Below are 16,233 nucleotides of genomic sequence, written 5' to 3' on the forward strand. Positions count from 1 at the left end.
AAAAGTGGCTACTTTACTTCTCTTCTTTGCGCCTGGCATTTTTTATTGTCTTGTTGACTTCAACAATTTTTTTCAAACTTTCATCAACAAGGCTTGTTGGAAAAGTGAAGTAAAATGTTGAACAAGAATAAAAATTTAAAAAAATTGAAAACACTTTAAATTCAAAAAATGGTGACTACCAATAACAACAAGGAAACATCGGTCGCTTCAACAGAGAAGAAGCCAGTTGCTGTGACTACCAACAAGATTAGACAAAAGTTAAAGCAAATGAACAAACAAACAAAATCAACGGTTACAAATAGTGATAGTACCAATTCTAAATTCCACAACAAACAAAGAACTTTGATTTTATCTTCACGAGGTATTCATGCTAAACATAGACATTTATTGAAGGATCTTCGTACCTTGTTACCTCACACTAAAACCGAAAGTAAATTCTCTAAAGAAGGAATAGATGAAGGAGATTTGGTTAAAAAACTTCACAGACTTCAAAAGATTGACCACATTGCTGCTGCTTTGAAATGTCCAAATATTTTGTACTTTGAAGTTGATAAGGAATCAGCAGATACAGAATTGTTTTTATGGATGTCAAAGACTTCAACTGGACCTTCTATGAGATTTAAAGTTGAAAATATCAGTACTATGAATGAATTGAATCTTATCGGAAATTGTTTGAAATATTCAAGACCATTATTACATTTCGACAAAACATTTGACAATATTGAAGGCGAAGATAAGCTTACTCATCTCCCATTGATTAAGGAATTATTAACACAAACTTTCTCTACACCACTTAATCATCCAAAATCAAAACCATTCTTTGATCACATGTTTGCTTTCTATTATTTGGATGGAAGAGTTTGGTTCAGAAATTATCAAATTGTTACAAAACAATCAAGCCAAGGAGTTGCATTGACTGGTTCCCAAAAACATGAATATTCTCTTGTTGAAATTGGACCTAGATTTGTTCTCAAGTTGACTAAGATTCTCAATGGTTCTTTCGATGGTAGAGTTATTTTCAATAGTGATTCACACTTTGTTTCAAAGGCTGAAGTTCAAAGATTGGAAAGCATTAAACTTGACCTCGACAAGCAAAAAAAGACTGAAAAACACAGAAAGTACTTAGAATTGAGAAAGCCAGCTGATGCTGATGAAGTGAGTTCTGTTTTCAATTAAAAGTTTTTTCAAAAAACTGCTGTACTGATTTTTTTCAATATTCCCTAAAGCTCCTCACCTAAAGCAATAATAAGGACTTTGTGAGCGGATTTTGAATGATATTGGAGCAAAATTTGTCGTGCCCAACTCAATTTTCCATCACTACAAGATATTAATCACCGCGTTTCATTTTGCTTTTTGTAATAAAAGTTGTAAAGTTATGACGTTGGATAGCTTTATAGAAAAAAATACCATCACCAACTGACAAACCAAAAATTATTACCTCCCAACAATAATTAGTAACATCACATCCTACCTCGTCTCTTAGGTTGAGTTCTTTTATAAGAAAGTTCTTTTCATGTAGAGGTGTTTTATAATTATTCCAAAATTGAAGTAATTGTTTTACTACGAGGTAAACTCACAACAAATTCTCAAGGAGATGATGTTGTGTTTTGGGATGTAATGTTTCTTATTATGTCAGAAAACATCTAGTAAGGAATGATTTATTTAGAAGAAGAACAACAACAATATTTAGAAGATATAAAACCATCACTGTGGGCTGATGATTTTCAGCAATAATTTAGAGAGACCAAACAAAAAATGATTTAATATTGCAACATACAAACACACCACTTCAGCACCAACAGCAAGTAATCGTCTATGGAAAACTTCATCAAAGAGGGTCTCCTTTTTTTCATCACTAAATTCTATTGATGAAGCATCATGACTATATCCGAGGATTGTGAAACAACAACCAACAGCAGGCTTTTACGATGATTCCGCACATTTGAATGAAGTATTAGTTTAGATCAACTGGTACTGAAAAGGAGAAAAAGTATGCTGCTTGTTTGGCTCCTACCTCATCACTTGCTGTTGCTTTTTGTTATTTACTCCTGAATGCGTTGCTATCTTATATATGATTGTGATGTGTTTAATTAATAAGTTGGAGTGGGAGCAGCAACAGGGTAATAAATGTAAGTACCTACGATTTATTTGAAATTTTACCTTAATTCCATTTCATAATTGACACCATGGAACATTTAAGGTGAAATCTTCACCAAAATAATAATTTGAAATAGTCAGTTTTGGAAAATGATGTCAGAGAATTTGATATTTATGAGTGTAATCTTTTCACATTTCAATTTGGTTGGTGCTATACATTCCATCATCAAGACTTAAGGTCCTGCCATTAATTAGAAACTGTGATGCAAGAAATAGTAACTGTTGTTGATGGAACTGTTTTAGAAGATTTAGCAAGTATTAATGTTGTCTACACAACAGCAACTGTTGCCATCTAAATCCTTACAACTCTGAAGGTGAATTCATTTTGAAATATGATCCTCCAAGGGAAACTATGTTCATTCTCACTGATTAAAAGCTGATTTTACCGTTTGATTTGAGTGTAGACATTTACAATAGATGATTCTCTTACACATACAGAGGTGAAAGAGATGCACTGATGATGTTCTTTCAACTCTTCAGTTTTGACTCAAGTCAAATTGTCTATTCAGTGGAAGGTATGGATGAGTTATCTATATAGTAGACACTTATAACTTTAGAATTAGAAAGCTATCAATTACCAATAAGACTATCATATTTATTACTTATCGGTGGACAAGAAGAAGGAAAACTTTGGAAATGAATATTACTGATACTCTTGCTCAACCAACAGGACTTGCTTTTTTCAGAATTCTGAACATGCTTCAATTAACACCATTCCATATACATTGCCTACAAGTTTTACATCAAGATTGTCAATGATCTTACAATAATTGCAAGATCTAGTGCTCCACCAACTCCAGGTCTGAGTTAGCAGCTCCTGTTCCTACTCTCAATACAACTATTGCCCCAACAAGTATTGCAGTTGGTGAGGATGGAAAAGTAACACACCCTCAAAATGTTAACACCTGCTCCAACCTGAACAATTTTTGTCGTGGCTAATACTGGATAATATCGGTCCTATTGAGGATGATGGCTTGGCTATTAGTTCTTCATTTATTACTGTTTCCTCTGAGGAGATTATTCTTGCTGATTGTATGAACAATAGAATTAGAAAGATTTGTGGAGAGGGAGTCATTACTACCAGTGGCTAATGCCTATGACTAAGAGAGATGTTTGAAAGTAATTGACCTAACCTTTCATTTTGCGTATTGTATGGAATGAAATGTCTCTAGTCAAAGAAGTGTTTTTGAGAATTGTGAATAGTGCTTCAGTGATCGTTTGGGCTCTTGTTGATGGTAAGGAAATGAGTAGAGATATCAAAAAGATTGCATATGATTTTGCCTTCTTTACTATTGATGTTTCACAAGTTTGCCAAGGAATTGTAGTCATTCAAGTTATGTTAATATTCGTAAAAAAATTGAGAAAATGACTCTTTGCCACCTTGCTGATTTTCGAAGTGGTTTCTCAGCACCAAACTTTCACATCATCATCTAAACATCAATTTAGTAGTAATATAGTAATTTTTATTGGAGTATTTTCTTCATTATTTTGGAATTTATCTTCATGATGAAAAATCACAAGTTGATGAATCATCAGAACATTATTGTTGTTTTCCATCAATATAATAATTTTATTTGTGGAAATTAATATATAGTAATGAAATTACACTAAAATCTTCATCACCGTTGGATTTAATGGAAAAGTTGGAAAACTATTAATGTGGCATTGTTGGAAATGGACAATAGTATGATATAAAACTTTGTTTGATCACTTTTCATCAAGTATTGATAGAGATAGGTACATGTGAATTTTGAAAACTAACATGAACATTACTCCATGTGTACTTCAACCAACTTGAATACAATCTTATAGAACTACTAGTACTATTTAAATCACGAATAAACACCATATTCATCATCAAATATTCGTCATCTTGTCGATTACGGAATTTCATTCCACCAGTGTTGATTCGGGCCCAACAACAAAATATTAACAATAAAACAATTACCAATACTATTGTTTACATGTTTTATGTTAAATGATCGTAACGATCATCAAGATCATCCTGTTTTTATTGCATTTCTCATGATAATCAGAAATGTCACAGAGAGTGCCACATATCCATTCTACTCTCAATAAATAATAGTTCCTTTTTACACATGTGCAACTTTGCTTATAAACATGATGAATTCATATATTAAAGACTCCAAAGGCTAGTATAATCCTCAATGTGATGTCTAATAATACCATTACAACTTAAAGATAATTATCTTATAATTTCATTGAATATGAATTGAATTTGTAAATTGACATAAAACAGTGGTTTATTGTAATTTGGTTTAAAAATAGCTTTCTAAAGCACCTTGTTGTATCTTGTTGTGACATTTACTAAAAAAATGGCAAAAGCACCAGCACAAATTGTTATGGAGAACAAATTGCGGAAATCATTAACATTAAAACAATTCATAGAATTATCCAAGTCTACAAGAAAAAGGAGATTAGATAATCTTCGTAAGAAATTCTTTAATTCAAATTTATTTAAATATTCTTGGAGTAAATGGCGAGATGCTATTATCGGAACAAACAATTCAATCCAATATTTATTAAAACAAAGAAAAAACATAAAAAATAATTTATCAACATCTACAATTGATACAATAATTCAACAATTAAAAGAGGAAAGGAACAAATCTACAAAAAAAGAATCCAAAAAAGATTTTGAAAAAAAAATTAATAATTTATTACAATCTAAAAATTTATTCAAAATCAATGTTAATTTGATATTATGTAGTAATTTGGCTAATACTATTCAACTAATGTTTTTAAGAAATATACTTCCCGAAAATACCACTACTGAGGTAACCAATATATTGGATAAAATTAACCAAAGAAGATCAAAGGAAAATTATTATATAGGAAGTTGGGGAAAGAGTTCTTCTTTTCTATTTAAAACTAATGACACTATTTTTAATGAATTATCTTCTCAATTTATTAAAATTATTAATTTATTAAAAAATTATGTTTTGGAAATATTGAAATTTGGAAATAACAAGATGAGGAAATTCTTAGAAAAATACAATAGTAGTGATTTTTTATCAATTTATCCGACAGTGTGTTTTAATTTTTTGGATAAATCTGTAGATGAAAATAGAATTCTACATATTCATCCGGATAAGGAAGACACTGGAACTAGTCTAATTTTTTACTTTGGAAAGTTTAAAGGTGGAGCAATCTCATTTCCTGAATTAAATTTTAAGCTTATGGTTCAATCAGCAGATGTTTTATTGTTTGATGGTAAGAATAATTTACATGCTGTTGAATCACTTCATGGTAAAGATGATGTTAGATATTCCGTTGTATTCTTTGCTCATAAAGCAGACTTGGGTAAAACTAGTTATCCCATGAATAGAGGAGAAGTTATGAAAGGTATTAAGAATAAAATCAATAATTAAATTTTAAATAATTATTTAAATAATTTTTATAAATAATTTAATTGTATTAAAAAAATGTCTCCACACTTTAACCTCGAATTTTATTCGAGAAGCACAACAGTAATAGATGAAAGCACTCTCGGTGGGCTTGATTTGATAATAACACACTTATACATCCTCTTGTAGGAGTATAATTAGTGTTGTTGTTGTGAGTTGAGGACGTTATTTTAATTCCTTTTCCCTTCTTCCAAAGTTTCCTGTTCAAACTTTGTTGCTTCCGTAAATCATATTATCAACAGGAAAGATCATTTAACTGCGAGCATCGTTGTTGGATACAAACTATGCATTGACAATTCTTTTAATTATCTTGAATGTTTGGTAATTGATGGCAATGTTCATATAATCAACTCTCACCAAAGAAGAATTCTAAAATATATCTAATGATCAGGCTGTTGATTTTCAACAACATACAGGTATTCGGAGCTATTGTAAAATAATTGTTTTACTTTGATGATTCAAATGGTTTTCAACAACTAACATAATTCTTATCCATCTTGCAAAAAAAGAGGATACCATGACAGCAATCAACTTATATCAATATTGAAAAATCATTAGGAAATTATTCAGAAGTAGCATGCATTGTAATTGTTGCGTTCAAAACATTTCTCAACATTAAATTCTTTCTCCACAATCAAACCCTGCTCAGCAACAATCAGAAGAGGAGCCATCTTTTAATCTAACTTGCCATCTATGTTGAAGGAATGTACATTTAGAAATCAGTGATGTTCACCCTGAATGTGATGGATCTTTTTCTGGCTACTTGTATTGGTTGCTCCAGTAATTGCACATATGGAGGCTCTTTTAATGTTTCCAATAACCAAACTATGCTGGTGATTCCACTCCCAACCAAAACCCTATCAAAAAGAATTCTTCTATACAACTAGTATGAGTCATAGAGCTGTTGTCTTTCGTCCACTTTTAATAATAATATATGGTATGCTTTTGTTCAGGCTGTAATGTTTCGAGTGCAATTCAACACCAGTGTTTTCATTCCAACCATGATTGGATCATATCTCCAAAGAGGACACTGGGTATTATTACTATTTAAAGTTGGCTACTAATAGTGAAATCTACTTGTTCGATCCAATGTTGGATGCCAAGTTCACTAGTGCTGAGCTGGCTATTGATATTTCAGATATCCTTTTTGTTTGTTGTCACTACCACCCTATTATTCAACTTCTAGGTTTACGTTTCAAGAATCATGGGTTTATTTGGTTTAAGATGTTATGTTTCAGTATTCACGTAAATATGATGCAAGGAGGACACTTATTGCTGCTGTGGTGGTAATAGTAGCATTACCTTAGGTGTTGTAGTGTATACTACTTCATCATCTATTAATACTTATTCTCCAATTACTCAAACAAAGACAATTTCAATCAACATTCACTATGTCAGTGCTTAATTATTCCAAGTTGTACTAAAACAACATCACTAACAAGGTGCTAAACAACTATGCTTTCCATTTCAACGCAGAGGCATATGTCTTGCGTTTGGGGCAGAGATTTAGTGCTTGAATAGTGGTTAAACAACAATGGATGGGCATTTTGGCAACTGGTTTTCAGTAGCTTCACATTCATGTTGTTTGACTTAACAAACACTTTGGCTGCAATCTATTCACTCTTTATCCATCATTTATTCATCATTTACACCAATACTGTATTGTTTACATTTTGTATGCTAGCTGGTTATTATTATTAATCATTAAAAAAAATGGGAGTAGCGACACTTTTTACCAAAGCTGACGTTTTAAATTCCCACAACATCAAAAAGCAAAAAGAAACCAAACGTCCTGCCTTTGAAGGTGATAATGATAGATCGATTGTGGCGGCAATTAAAAAAACAAAACAACAAGCATCCAACGACTTTGAGTATTACAAGACATACAAAGAAACAGATTTCACTAATGAACAGAATTTTAGTTCAATAATTTATCAGATAATGCTAGTTCTATTGCCCTATTTTGTTTTTAAAATAACCTCAGGATTATTAGATTTTGAATCAATATTATTATACTTTCTAGTCTCCACAAAAAAAGGCAAAGATTTATTAGCACAAGCCAATCTATATAGTACTGAGGGTGTTTCTTGGTGTGAAGCAATAGTATTTAAAGCAATTTGTAATGCAGATATAAGTATAGGGAGTTATGGTAGATTTATTGGTTGTTTAGAAGAATCTAGTAAATCAGACACATCCAGAAATAAGAAAAAGGCAAGACATTTTTTACCATCACTCTCTACAATAACAAAATATTCAAGTAGTTTACATCAAGTATTAGATATCAATCATGCTGCAGATAGCGAAGGACTTTATTGGAGAATATTTTGTTCATCCATAGAACTTAATGACAGGACATTCAGATATGCAACGCTTCAAAATGCAGAATTGTTTTTATTCTCATTTATTCGCTACCATGAAATGATCATAGGAGAATATATCTTCTTTGTAAAGATAAGATGTACTGTTGATGGTTCACCTTTAGAGGGAGCCTGTACTGCGTATGATATTGTATTAATTCATCCCAAGATAGATCCATTTTGTGCTCGTAATTATATTTCTGTTATTATTGCCGAGCCTAAAGAGGAAATAGCGTTCAAATTAAACATCTGGGATTTCTCTCGCCAGTTAATGCGTATCACACAGTTGAAATACTCTGTACCTAATGAAGAAACAAGAATTATTCCTGTAAAATTTATTACCAACCCTGATAAGGGCGCCTTTAACAAAATTATAGATGTGGAAAAGGTAACGCCAATTTGTGATCCTATTTTTAATTTGGTAAATCTTTATTGCCTATTATCAATGATTTTCAATACAGATAATTCCTTAATACTACCTCTAATTCCAACAATAAGAGGAGATTGTAATAATGATAGCAACAAAGCAAAAGGACAAGCAAATCTAGCAAAGGTTATGGAAATTAAAAAGATTATGCCTGAAACGTTACCTTATTACCACAACATTCCAACAAAATCCCAAATATTTACTGATTTTCAATTAGATGAAGATTCTATTTTTTTAATTGAAAAATTTATCATTAAGAAACCTCAAACAGATTATTTATGTTGTATGTTTTGTTATTTAACTAAACAAACAAAAAGAATAGCATTGAAGTATCCTGATTTGTGTACATGGAAATGGTACAGATCAAACGAAAGCTCAAGTAATGCTTTAGGCTGGCCTTTTAAAAGTTTTTCATGGTGTCTTTCGCATGATATAAGAGCCTGTGGTCAGAATCTTATTGAAGAAGAGGTGGGACAAATTGAAGAAGATAGACAATATTTTGCCAAATTATTCAGTTCTGAATCTCCAATTGCCTCTTTGAAATGTGGTTCTAAAAAGCTAATTAATGAACAACTAGATGCCAACCTTGTTTCTGAATTTGAGTTTTGTCAATGGAGTGTATTTGAATTAAAGGTGAAAGAAGAAAAAAAGAAAAACAAAACAGGAACAGAGCTACGAACTAGTTCAGTTAAACTAATCTATGATCAGATTTTGTTTAAACAAATAGACAAAATTATAATGACAATAGATGTTTGGTATCCTCATTGGCTCACATATCGAGAAAACAAACAATTACAGGTTTGTCAATCCCTTAACAATAATCAATCATTTGAAGATTGTACAAATGAAGAACACTCCAAGCGAGGAACATACAAACCAAAAAACTATGAACATATATGGAAAGCTCTTCAAAAAACATACATTACTCTTCGCCAACCAAAATCTAAATGGTTAGAATGGAAGAAAACTGGATATCAAGAGCCATTGCTAATATTTAAGAATTTAAATAAGGTTTGGATAAAAGATATTTTAGGAAGAATATCAGAATATTTACACATTCATCAACATGCAGATATTGTGTTCGATGAAGTAGAAGAATCATTCGTAACAACATCAAACATTGGATCTGAATCTAAAAATTCTTTAAGAAGGAAGCGTCATGTTTCATTTGGAGTTAATGGTGGTTTAAGACATCCTTGTGATGATTCTTTATATTATGACAGCAAAAGAATTCTTAATGAATTGAAGATCCTTGCTGAGACTCCTAATATTATTGCAAGACAAGATGAGATCAAAAGAAAACAAGTTTCCGAAAAAGAAAAACTCACACAACCAAAAAAGAAAAGAAAATCTGAAACTACTACACAACCCAATCCAATAAGCTCAACCAATTCCTCAATTAATTATATCAATCCTTCCCTATTACAACCTCTACTTCCAGATAATTTTAATTCAATTACATTACACAATCAACACTCCTTCTCACCTCCTATATATATTCATCCTCTTCAACTCCAACCTCCACTAACTAACAATTTAACATTTTCTCAATTCAATCCTTCTCAAAATTCCAATAACCAACCAACATCTCCTTACCAACCATCATCTCCATTTTCATTCTTTTCATCCTCCAATCCATCACCAAACTCCTTTTTATAAAATAAAAGGAATAATTTAAATTATAATAATTGTTTAATATTTATTCCATTTAACAGATTCATCAAGCATAGAGCAGAAATAATCAAATTCAATTCTAATCATCTTCTCTTCAGGTTTGTAAATTAATTTAAATTGATTAATTCCAAATTTCCATAAAATACCATCATGCTCCCATTTAAATGCATACCACTTATCACTAAACAAAGGAGGAAGGCTATAATTTCCAGCAAACAACCAATGATATGTTATCTTTGGAACTATTCTTCCTTCCCTTGCAATGCCACCCTCAATCAACATCTCTTCTTTTAAAATGCTATATGGTTTTGCCTTTTGTATTTGATAATCAAAGAATAGCTTTGCTTCGTGATCATCTGTTACAGAAACATAATGTTGATGATGCCACTTGACATTATGGGTTGTATCTGGCTGAGCATTTCTAATAACTACCTCCTCAATAGTTCTCGGAAGTACCTTTAGGTATCTTGTTGCATAATATTCATCAGAATATTTTTCATCCATTATCTCACGCAGTGTTATTGTTGGTAGGGAAGTATCAAAAAAGTATTCAAGTTGTTGTCTTTTCTCTAATGGTATGTTCACTTTCTTACTCTCTTCACTGCCTTCAAGAATGTTTGTTACTTGGCGTTTAGCTGTTTTCAAATCATCAACCTTCTCTACAACAAAACGTATTTTGTTTGTATTGTTATTCTTCTCCAACGATTTATTCATAGCTACCCTCTTACTTTTGCTCAACCTGTATACTTCAAACGTTACTTCTGTTTTGTTGGTGACCATAGAAAATACTTGTTTGTTTTGTTTTGATTTTGTTGTTGCTCATGTTGTTGTTGATATGTGGTGTTGTTGATGTTATTGTATTTTTTTTTACGTGAGTTTACAAATTGAAAAACAAGCAAGAATGAAACGCGGTGAAATTACGATCAGGATTTGAAAAAATATCAAAAAAGACGTTACATAACAAACAAACCTCGTAACCGATCATCAACACTTGTACAACTTGACTCTTAACAAGTATTGTTGTTGTGGGAAGATTTTAATCTTCGTAACAAACTTCATCATCATCCGACTTTTTTAAAAACTCTCTTATCATCATCAACAAGAAGTGATTTTGTACTAGTATTGTATTTTGGTAGTTTAATTATAATACAAGAAGATTAACCATCATGGGAGGAGAAACTGAACCATCTAACGAAGCTCTAATATCACCAATTACACCTTTTTCAACCATTATTCCAAATACCTATTCTCAACAACAAGCTAATTTTGATTCAAGTACAATATCCGAAGAGAGGAATGATGGTGATAGTATCAATAGAGTTACCTCTCTTCCACCATTACCATCATTAGACTCTCCCAAGAAAAAACCTCTTCCATCCATTAACACTCTTTCTCCACCAAGAAAGACTTCAAAACCACTCCCACCAAGACCAACACAAACCTCTACGGAAATTAATAATTTAGTATTTTCTCATCCCTCTGCTATGAATACAACTTATTCTTCCGATAATTTTACCACCAACAATCCATCCTATCCATCCACACCTCCAAAAGTTTTGTTCCGAGATTATACTGAGAATAATTTAGAGCCAGCTTCCAGTATTAATACATATAATTACGAGTTTGCAAATATAAACCCTGAACCAATATCACATATATTTACAAATGTAGATGGTAGTATGCACCGTAGTTCCTCCTTTGCGGGTACTTTGGTCAACAGACGTTCAATTCCTTCGAATGTTGGTTTAAACTCTATACAGGAGGAAGCTATGATTCGTACTCAAAGTTATGACAAATTTAAATTGGACGAATTAAAGAAACAAGGATCGACTGCTGCTGGCAATAATAACGGAAATAATAATAATAAGAGACATAAGAAAATATTTTATAATACTGAATTTTTGGAGAAATGCGGATTTAGTAATAATTCTATTGAACAGCAACAAATCAAACAACTGAAACAGGATGAACTTCAAGAGGAACAGATTCGTAGAATGCATTCTGAACAAGAACAAAAAATGAAGCAAATGGAATTAGAAGAGTTGGCTCTCGTCAACCGAACTTTACAACAAGAGTTCAGTTTTTCAGAATTTTTAACTTCTCAACCAAAATACTCATGGAGTGACTTTTTTGCCCATAACAAGAATGCATTTAGTTTAATCAGAGCTATGGCATCTCAATGGTCATGGGGAGAAATGACCTTGGGACTCGAATATTTTGCAAGAAGTAAGGGCAAGATGAAACGTGATTTTACTCAATTCAAATTAGAGTCAGATTTAGAGAGACTGCCAGCTTCAAACGTTGAGGTTTGGAGACATTATGCACGTTTAACCTATCAAGTTTTTAGAGACTCGATAGAGGACATACCAAGGAACACCCGTTTGGAACTTCACAAAATTATTGCCTACGATAGAACTCAACAAGCCATGAGACCTGGATATTTTCTGTGTGTGGACGACTATACAAAATCGGTTCTGGTTATTTTTAGAGGAACAAAATCATTTAGTGATATTCTGACTGATTTGCACTGCTCCTCTATTCGTTACAAACATGGATATTGTCACAAAGGAATTTTGACAGCTGCTCAATATTTTGATTCGAACAAATTCATCAAGGAAGTGGTTAAAAGAACTCTTGAGCATCATCCAGGATACAAATTAAGGTTGCTGGGTCATAGCTTGGGTGGTGGTACTGCAGCTATATTGTCCACTATGTGGAAGAAAGACTTTCCTGATATTCACTGTTATGCATTTGCATGTCCACCAGTTTTATCACAAATTTTAGCTGACGAATGTGCTGACTATGTTACAAGTTTTGTAAATGGTGATGATTTTGTAACAAGATTATCAATGACAGCTGTTCACGAATTGAGAAAGGAAGTACAGAACTATCCTTGGAAGGAGGAAATGATGAAAGATATTCAAAACTCAACACTTGGAAAGTTTGCAGCTGGAGTTAAAAATTATGCATCTGGTTTATTTAGTGGATTATTTGGAGGTAGTAAGAAGGCAGATGTAGTAGAGCCAATCATAGAAGTTAAAAAGGATGTAATCAAGACAGAACCTATCACCACAAACATTACAACAATAAGTACAGGAGAAGATGCCAAAAGAATTGAGTACGATCAATCTAATTCATCGATGGAGGATCAAGATATTTCCAGTTCAAGTAATGCTGATGATGTGCAGAGTACAGATGAGCCTCTTTCCTCAATCTCACAAAGCACTAATGATGATGTTTTCCCTTCTTCAGGCTCAACTGTTAAAAGAAAAGTTTCCAAAAAACCAAAGAGGAACCCAGATTCTCCACTGATTATTAATGATTATGAAAATCTTGTTGTGACTCTCTTCCCAGCTGGTTGTGTCTATCAAATTAGAAATATTGATGACACTGTGTACATAAAAAAGGCCAATAAGGAAGACATTACTTCCATAATTTTGAGTGACAGCTACAAGGAAGATCACAGAATGATCAACTATTTATGTAATCTTGATGCTTACAATCCAATAACAACCGAGAGTAGTGTAATATAATGTAAATAAAATCTCGATTTTTGACCATTAAGGAATTTAATCATTTCACAACAAACAATTAGAAAGCACAATTTTCTTTTTTTGTATTGGAAAGGGAGCAAGCAATTAATTGAACTCAATTCGGAAATATTGAGCTATAATTTTAGAATGGATGTTGTATTGGTTGTGGTTGTATGGTTGCTAAAATAATCAATCCTACAAAATGTCACAACATCAAACAACACTACAACTACTCATTTCCCTGTTTTTATTTTTGATTGTTGTTCAATGCACAGCATCAACAATGGAATACAATACTAGTCTATCATTTGGTATTGATACACTGGTTGGCTATGATCCGAATAATGGAAATAATCTTCCTTCAATATATGCCAATTTGAATCCCAATAATTTGACATTTGGCACGAATACAAAGATAATGTTCATGTATGATGGTGTTAGGAATGCCATCATGAAACTTGATCTGAAAACAAATCTGATTTCGAAATTAATTGATTTAGAATATAGAGCGCTCTCAATATTAGAAACTAGAAATGGAATTTTATTTACAGATGCTCAAGGAAGGAATATTAAAATGTTGGCCAATGATTCAATTTCTATTGTGGCAGGAACATTAACAACAGGATATTCAGGTTTGTTGATCTTGGGATGATTTTATTTTAAACTAATATTTGATATTAAAAGGGGATGGAATTGCAAACGAAACGAAACTAAACTCTCCAAAGGGATTAATTGAGGATGGTAATGGAAATATTTATTTCATCGATTACTATAATTATAGATTGAGGAAATTATCAGGTAATATGATTTCAACAATAGCTGGTGATGGAAAGAATGAAAATAATGGAGATGGAGGATCAGCTCTAAAGGCCAACTTGAAAAATCCTTCCAATCTGGCACTAATTGACCACAACTTATACATTTTATGTGATACAGCAATAAGGAGAATTGATTTAATCACAAGTAAGATTTACAGTTTCTCAGTTGAAAGTCCATTCAAATTTACTGGAATTTTCCAAGCCAATGGAACAATTTTTGTTCACTCTGCTACTGCAATTGGTAAAATTCAATCCAATCAGAAGATTTCTATCATTTCCGGATCAGCATCTGTATCGGGTCCTTCTGTAAATAATATTCCAGCAATTGATGCCTTATTCAAACAAATAAGTTCAATTGGGGTACTTTCGTCTGAGTTAGGGGATGTTATTTATGTTTATGATTCTTCAAATAATGATATTAGGGTTATTAATGAGACTCGTTTTATTAATCTGTTGGCTGGTGTTAAATCTTTGAAAGCAAATGTGGATTTATCGGCTCCTTATTTTATTTCTAATGATCCAATTGGACTTGCTGAGCTGATTAATGGTGATTTAGCCTTTTCGCATTCAGGTGGAATTGCCAAATATTCCAATGGATTGATAACAAACATAGTCGAATCTTCTAGCCCAATATTAGGAATTGCTTTCTATGAGAAAGAGGATGAGCTCTATTATGTGGATTCGAACTCAAAAATTAAAAAGCTCAAAGATGGAGAAACGATACACGTAGCAGGAGCATCGAATGGACAAAATGCAGACAACATTCCAGCATCAAAAGCATTACTTTCCTCTCCGTATGGAATTTCAATAGATCAAAGCAATGGAGACATTTATTTCACTGAACAATCAGGAAATAGAATACGAAAGATTTCTCAAGGAATTTTAACAACAGTTTGTGGAAATGGTCAAGCAGGAGATTCTGGAGATAAAGGGGAGTCCATTAAGGCACTAGTGAATAATCCAAGTGGAATTCAGTTTACACAAAATGGAGAGATTTATTTCGCTGATTCAGGTAATAATCGTATTCGAAAGATTGTGAACGGTACCATTAACACAGTTGCTGGGGCAAATGTTTGTAATGCTAAGGAAGGATCAAAAATGGCCACTGAAACGGTGTTGAGAAATCCAACTTTCGTTTATGTCTATCCGAATGGTGATTTTCTCATAACAGAAACAAACTCTCATTTGGTGAGAAGAGTTTCAAAAGGATTTATTTACACTATTGCAGGTACTGGACTATCTGGAGAGGGACCTGATTCAGTTCTGGCTCTTCAATCAGCTTTAACAAGTCCCAAGTCAATCATTCATTCATTTTCAATGAAACGAGTTGTACTAGTTGATAAGACCAATAGAGTGAGAATCTTAACTCCTTATTGTGAAGAGGGATATGTATTAGATGTTTATGGAGCATTCTGCATTCCTTTCTGTTTTGGAATTCTTGCAAATGATACAAATACTTGCTCTGGAAAGGGAGAATGTTCTTCATTCAACAGATGTAATTGTGCAGCATCCTATGGAGGAGAACAGTGTAATATTTCTAAATGTTTTGGAGTATTGGCAACTGACTCAAAGACATGCAGTGGAAGAGGAAAATGTTTGGATGGAATTTGTGATTGTGGAGGTAAATTCATTGGAACTAATTGTGAAATTCCCATTTGCTATGGAAAAGCTTCAAACGAGAGTGAAGTTTGTGGCGCTCATGGAAAATGTTCTAATTGGAATACGTGCGAATGTTTGGATAAGTATTCAGGCAGTTCGTGTCAATATCCTATTTGTTTCGGCATTGCTTCAACCAGCCCTACTGTTTGCAGTGGAAGAGGAGTATGTACAGGACCAGAT

General features: G+C 32.6%; 4 protein-coding genes across 4 annotated transcripts; all 4 read left to right on the forward strand.

Moving 5' to 3' along the window:
• Nucleotides 1–267: 267 nt before the first annotated feature.
• Nucleotides 268–1,176, forward strand: NAEGRDRAFT_33738 (uncharacterized protein; the record flags this gene model as incomplete). The annotated part of the gene is made up of 1 exon (XM_002676907.1): nt 268–1,176. One exon carries the CDS (start codon nt 268–270, stop codon nt 1,174–1,176), a length of 909 nt encoding a protein of 302 aa, XP_002676953.1.
• A 3,597-nt stretch (nt 1,177–4,773) lies between these two features.
• NAEGRDRAFT_79850 (uncharacterized protein) lies at nt 4,774–5,566 on the forward strand. Its single transcript, XM_002676908.1, has one exon. It carries the CDS (start codon nt 4,914–4,916, stop codon nt 5,547–5,549), a length of 636 nt encoding a protein of 211 aa, XP_002676954.1. The 5' UTR covers nt 4,774–4,913; the 3' UTR covers nt 5,550–5,566.
• Nucleotides 5,567–7,298: 1,732 nt separating this feature from the next.
• On the forward strand, nt 7,299–10,028 carry NAEGRDRAFT_67858 (uncharacterized protein; the record flags this gene model as incomplete). Its single annotated transcript, XM_002676909.1, has 1 exon — nt 7,299–10,028. The coding sequence occupies one exon, from the start codon at nt 7,299–7,301 to the stop codon at nt 10,026–10,028; it is 2,730 nt and encodes a 909-aa protein (XP_002676955.1).
• A 1,131-nt stretch (nt 10,029–11,159) lies between these two features.
• On the forward strand, nt 11,160–13,599 carry NAEGRDRAFT_58119 (uncharacterized protein). The gene has a single exon (XM_002676910.1). It carries the CDS (start codon nt 11,210–11,212, stop codon nt 13,574–13,576), a length of 2,367 nt encoding a protein of 788 aa, XP_002676956.1. The 5' UTR covers nt 11,160–11,209; the 3' UTR covers nt 13,577–13,599.
• The last annotated feature ends 2,634 nt before the right edge of the window (nt 13,600–16,233 follow it).

The sequence above is a fragment of the Naegleria gruberi genome (genome assembly GCF_000004985.1).
Source record: "Naegleria gruberi genomic scaffold NAEGRscaffold_25, whole genome shotgun sequence".
Lineage (NCBI taxonomy): Eukaryota > Heterolobosea > Eutetramitea > Acrasida > Naegleriidae > Naegleria > Naegleria gruberi.

Coding starts and splice junctions, on each gene's coding strand:
- NAEGRDRAFT_58119 (XM_002676910.1), top strand. CDS start 11,210: ATGGGAGGAGAAACTGAACCATCTAACGAAGCTCTAATATCACCAATT.
- NAEGRDRAFT_79850 (XM_002676908.1), top strand. CDS start 4,914: ATGTTTTTAAGAAATATACTTCCCGAAAATACCACTACTGAGGTAACC.